General features: G+C 33.6%; 1 protein-coding gene and 1 pseudogene across 1 annotated transcript; both read right to left on the bottom strand.

The window, feature by feature from the left end:
• Positions 1-305: 305 nt before the first annotated feature.
• LOC136819114 (CUE domain-containing protein 1-like) lies at positions 306-2359 on the bottom strand (the record flags this gene model as incomplete). Its single annotated transcript, XM_067075284.1, is given in 4 exon segments — positions 306-382; positions 718-793; positions 1084-1224; positions 1441-2359. Coding segments are annotated over 4 exon segments (1090 nt in total), but the record flags the coding sequence as incomplete, so codon positions are not given.
• A 318-nt stretch (positions 2360-2677) lies between these two features.
• Positions 2678-4389, bottom strand: LOC136819113 (serine/threonine-protein kinase STK11 pseudogene; annotated as a pseudogene).
• Positions 4390-6312: the final 1923 nt, after the last annotated feature.

Raw genomic sequence — 6312 nt, 5'->3', positions numbered from 1 at the left:
CCAAAAATTAGATTTCCTTTTATCCCATTTCCCCCTGTTTGGTTTTTCCCCAGCTATTTGATGATTTTTAGTTCAAACATGTTTAAAAGCATCAGAACACATGGAGAGTACTTAAATAGAATCCTCCGAAATTCAGATGATCGAATCATTATCTTGATTGTACAGTTGGAGTCACTAGCCAAAATAGAAATTTATTCACGATAGGCAATTATTCTATTGCAGCGTAGTAAAATTTTGAAATCAATGTAACCAAATTTAAAATGGCATTTTAATGAAAAAGTAAAATGATTAATTTGAAAGTTTACACAAGTCAGTAGTTCTTGGAGGTTCTTCGTCTTCTTCATCTCCAAGAAGATTGAATGTTGATTCTGACGATGTCATACTAACAGAAAATAGAAAAAGTTTCTCTCATGTTTTTTTTCAGGATTCCAATTGTTTTTCTTTCAAAATATTAAAGTAAACACAGAATTGTAGAGGAGAAGGTTGTCTTGCTACAAATGTTAAATTTTACAACTTACTGCATTGGATATCACAATTTTCCAATCAGGAGAGAATGATGCTTCAAAGATTGCGTTAATGCAATAATTTTTAGGGGTCACTTATTAAAAACGATTACAAAAAATAACCCAGGTTTTAAGCTAAAACCTTTAAATCTTTAAGATTATATTATAAAATTGGGATTCCAAGAACAAATACAGTGATAGTTAGCACACTAACCTAAGAGGTGCAGGTTTTCCGTTTGATTTGTTTCGTGAAAATTTCTTTGCCATTTTTCCAAATTTTTTTCTTGTTGCTGAAAAAGATAATGAATAATGATCTATGATAAAACTGATGACTTCAATAAGATAAAATAAATGTGTGGTTAAAAGATCATCTCATTTTTACATCCTCCTTTATCCAATTAAAATACAAAATATCATCTGATCAGCTTACAGTAATATACCCTTTACTTTCAAAATAACTAAAGTGTGTATTCTAACAGATCTGGCATTTCACATTTCAAAATGTTGTGAGTATATCAAAAGTAAAAGCATGAAACATAGTGTGGTAAACAATTGAATTTTCCAAGGAAGGCTCTCTTACATTTTCCCATGTGTCGTAATTTTTGACGGAATTGTGCGTCTTCTTGTGTGGGTGTAGTTCGAGGACAGGCACCACCACTACCCACTGAAGCTGCAGGTGGGGTAGCTGCACTTCCAGATGCCATCATAGCTTCCTGGTGATCTAAAGAAGAATATTTTTGGGCTTAAAAGCTTTTATTAAACTAAATAAAGGTATCACAAATATAGCAAGAAAAATTAAGAGTTGAGTATAAGAGAGAAGTAACCTTTAAAAAGAGGATGTTTCTTTTTGTTTAAAATGAAGGGAAAAAACCTTGACTAACTTAAAAGAAATATACCCTATCTTTGATAAGTGTTATCCATTATAAAATAATGATACCTGCTTCAAGTGATGATACAAACTCTCTATTCCTACGCAGCTCTCTAAGAAATTCTTCGTTCTGTAGAAAGATAGCAAGTTTTTCGTCCTCCATAAACCTCTCCAAGTCATCATCTGTCATAAAGTCTTTCTCATTATGTTTTGGTTTACAATCCTTATTATTCAAGTTCATGTAATTGCTTTGTTCCCTAGAATCAGCCATTGAAGCATTTGAGTTATTAGTAGAAACAATATTATCGATTCGCAAAAAGTCATTTGGTAATTTCCCAACAAGTGGAGCATTCCATAAAGCATTTCTGGGAAATGTCTTTGGCTTTTCAACTGCAATAGTTTGTTGTGATTGAATTTTTGCATTCACTTTTGGATTCGGAAATAATGGATCAGGCTCTGGGGGTCCTACGTCCTCCCAAATGTCGTTATAAGCAGGGGGTGGCTCCTCCCCATCACCGATAGAGCTTTCATAACTTGGTAAAACAGGTCCGGATTGTGCTTTCTCAACCTGCGTAGATTCTTGTAGTTGAAGCAATTGGTCTATTGTAGTTTGAACAACACCATTATTTGCTCTCAAAACAGTTTCAATAACGTCTGTATCCAATTCTGGAAACATGGTACGAAAATCACTCATTGCTTGCTGAAAGTTAAGTGGTTTGGATGTGGTTCTTCGTTGGCTGGTGGTTGACCGTGGAGCATGTGTTCTGTGCCCAGGTGAGGAGTGTGATATGGTTGAGGAATCTGATTGGTCAGGAGACCTTCTAGTTCCATTCTGGTTATGCACTGAGAGTTGCCTAGACGTCATGTTTGCATAAAGAATAACTGACCAGATCTGGTAGTATACTTTTTGGTAAGTTTTACTGAGGATTCATTTTGTGACGCTGCTTCATCATTATGTACATGTTTCAGTTTGATTTTTCTATTTTCTTTCCTATATGAAAAAAAAAGAAATGTTTAAAAGTTCAAAACTATTCTTTCAAGGAGCAACAAATGGTTAAAAGTTTATGAAAAAGATTATTATCAAAAAAATTATCTCAAATACTGATCAACCTTATAAATGATTGAGGTTTAAAGGATAACCAATATTGACAATCTGCTTTACTAGTCCATAGGCCACTTAAATTGGTCAACGTTTTGAGCAGGTTTGAGTTGGAAATTGACTAAAATTTATTTTGTCTTGAAGACTTTAAATTTTAAAAATCATTCTAATACAATAATTACAATATGAAAAAAATGTGAACAAAAATAATTAGCTATATGCATTGAATTCAATATTATTTAAAAAGGAGAATGACTAGCAGCTGTCATTGAAAGAAAACTCTTCCAAAATGAAATGAATATTGTATAAGAACAATAACCATGAATCTGAATAAAATGCAACAAATGTGATTCTTTGCAAACTATACTTTGGCTAAAGTTAAAAAAATTTAAAGTACTTTTAAAAAACAAATACTTTGGCTAAAACATTATTACCATATATAAATTGAAAACCTATTAAATAAATATTATTTGACTTTTTTTCCTTGTGTATTATTGTACTGATGCAATTGCACTCTTACATGCTTTTACAAGTGTTAGGTGTAAACCGTGATTTACCTGACTTTGACTTTTTATCACCATCTTTCGAATTTTCAACTTCAAATTCAGGGGTAGATTGACGTCTAAGAAAATGATTGTTGAAATTATCTGGTCTAGTTGGGGTATCCATTGCTGAAATATCTGATGTCGAGACACATGAGTCGTTTGGTATCAAAACAGCCTCATCCTTATTTAGCCGATCAAGAAAGGGTATTGTTGTTAGTGTTCTTTGCTTTTCTCTAAGAGACTATCATGACACCATCGTTTGAAGGAAAATCAACACCTTTTTCAACTTGATGTTGATTTCTACGAAACCAAGTATGTTTGCGAATTTCTTCAATACTGAAGCGCTTTTTAAAATCTCTACATAAACACACCAGCAAGTAATTTTTGTAAAGCAGGGTCTAGAGTTGTTGGAATGACACATTCCTTTTTACCAATGTTATCAAACAAACGATAAATGGTGTCCCCTTCATAGGGGTATTGACCTGTAATGATATTGAACAAAGTTACACCACATGCCCAAATATCAAGTTTATATCCTGAAAACACATCTACTCCGTTTGCAATTTCAGGAGGTTGAAACATTGGGGAACCCTGACTGGTAATACATGAGTCGTCAGGAGCAAATGGATTTAACTGTTCTGCAACTCCAAAGTCCGAAATTTTCAAAGTTTGATCCATGTTGATGAGAAGATTGGATGGTTTGATATCTTTATGTATAATTCCCATGCTATGTAAATACTCCAACCCCTCAATAAGCTGTGTAAAATAGAAGTGAGCTTGCCACTCAGGAAAGAAGTGATTGGCAGATTTTTTGAGCATTTCATGCATATTACATACACAATAATCCATTACCATGTAGATTTTACCTCGCTCTTTATTTTGCATTACATCAACCAGTTCTATAACATTCTTATGGCTAGTTCTTTTTAACATCCAAATTTCACGTTTAACATTTTCTTCCCCATGTGGAATCTTACGTAGCTTACGCTTTTTCATAATCTTGACAGCACGCCTGTGTAGTGTCACTATATCAAGAACCTCCTTGACTTTCCCATATGCACCCTCACCTAAAACATCACCCATAAGATATTTACTGATGCATTTTGCCTTTCTTTCCACAGTCTCGCATATTATTTCATCAGAGGGGATTGTTCTGATGACAAAATCTCCATCATCCATGTCTTCCAACACAAAAGGGTGTGAGGCGTGTGATGGCCATGGATCATCTTGCAATGGATCATCACTATCATCATCATCACCACCTCCCCCTAGATTGAAAGCCATTCCTGACCAACAAACTACAACAAAAATAAAAACAATGTTAATCGGATCAGCCAAGCATTGTAGCATTCCTTTTTAAGCAAAGCACAAAGGTGTTGATATTAAAGAGTTCTCCAAAAATTTCTTTTCAACAATCGATTGTCATATTTTTGGTTGACAAGTTTGTCATGAATCTATTTCTGAGCCCTGACTCTGCTCAGAACAAAGAAAACTAGCTAAATGGATGGCCATCCAAGACTTTATCCCACCATGTATTATTATCATTTTAGTGAACTTAATTTTATCAATAGATTAGCCATTTCACCCTGTTTTTTATCTAGTTGACACAATTACAACATTTGTATGAATTTGAGAGGAGTTAAATTTTTTTTATAGAAATGTAGAACAAAAATTTTTACCCATTTTTTAAACTGATTTGACTGAACCACTGGATGAATAAATAACACACTATATTTCACAAAGTCCAGTTATCTTAACAACAAAAATTTAAGCAGTCAAACTATTTGTCTATGATTCATATTAAGTTCACCCAAAAAACATTAACAAAGGCAGCTGAGGCAATTCACTTAGTAAAGTATAACTCTAAAGATCTAAAAAGCATTGTAAATAACAGAATAGAATCTTCAATCGGAATCAAGACTTTATTGAAGTGCAGATGTAACAAAATTAATAATGGCACTGTTTTCATTTGACAATAAAACAAAACATCTTCTGTCAAGAATCTTGTAAAAATACTCAAACAACTTCCATCAAAATTATCTATAGTATAAGTGCTACAATTTTAAAAATAAAAAAAAACGATGAGTACGCAAAGCGATTATTTATATTAACAATATAAAAATAATTTTAATAATATGAAAATATTTAAGATTTTTAAAGTTCTTCTTTTATTCAATGATTTTTTAAGGCACTTTGTTGGTAGAATCTAACTTTTTGCATTATAAATTTCTGCTCTCTTCAGAAAATTGAAGATGAGAAAAGCCTATGCCTTAGGACCACGGATTGAAACAAATAATGGAGGTGTTATGAAGGGTGAAATTTTACAGCTACCTATTGTACAAGGCACTGAGAGGCCAAAAGCCCCAAAAAGAAGGGCCGTGTGCAATGCAGCAATCTCTTCTATTGACTGCTATGACTCAGTTCCGCATATTAAATTACTCAACTCAATCGCCAATTGGGTCAGAAATTATCCGCTCCGTAATACAGAAATAAAACCCTGATACTCAAGCTAATACTTTATAGGACGTTGTGCAGGCAAATTTGCAGCCTTATCACATGCTAAATGGGGAGAATATTAGCGAGCCAATTTGAACAAATCTTGTTTATAGATGTAATATCTAGTTTCACCCTGGTTTTACTTGCATCCACTGAAGTGTGGAGTGATTAGTTATGCAATAGACCGTCGCGTTCACCTAACAGTTAGTCACACTAGGAAATCAAGCTTTCAGAAAAAACAATATCAGTCATCTACAGGATGTATTTGCAATAACAAGGATGAGAGTTACCTGAATCAAGTTCAAGTTCCCAAGACAATTGATTAAAACTTGAAAACTTAAAATAAGACAAAATAACTGATTGCAAACGTGCAGCAACCAGAATATCAACCAACCAAATCTTGTCATTCAATTCCCGAGACAGCGCTTTGATTTCTAAGGCCTTGTTTATACGCTAAAGTAAAAATAATTCCGCACCTATAAATGGGTCAGTGTTTGAGGTCCGGAAAAATTTCTGGGAAATAGCCTATTCTGCGGTGTGCGGATCTAGGTGGGTTTTGTCTCCCCTGTAGATCTTTTTCTTGGGAAGTTCATCTTCAAATTAGTTTTTAAGGTTGGCTTGGCTCAAATTTTTTCATCTACATGTTTTTTTTTTTATAAGCATACAAAAATCCGAAAACAGGCTCAGAGATGCTTAGGTCAAAAGCTTAATAAGGCTGAAAAATGCTTAAGGGGATGCTTAAAATCTAAAGTATAAATTTAGGGAAATACTGAAAATCCGTAAAATTCCAGCCAAAAGAAG

The sequence above is a fragment of the Clytia hemisphaerica genome, unplaced genomic scaffold, assembly GCF_902728285.1.
Source record: "Clytia hemisphaerica strain Z4C2 unplaced genomic scaffold, Clytia hemisphaerica genome assembly, whole genome shotgun sequence".
In the NCBI taxonomy this organism is placed as follows: Eukaryota; Metazoa; Cnidaria; class Hydrozoa; order Leptothecata; family Clytiidae; genus Clytia; species Clytia hemisphaerica.
This window is presented reverse-complemented; position numbering and strand designations above follow the sequence as displayed.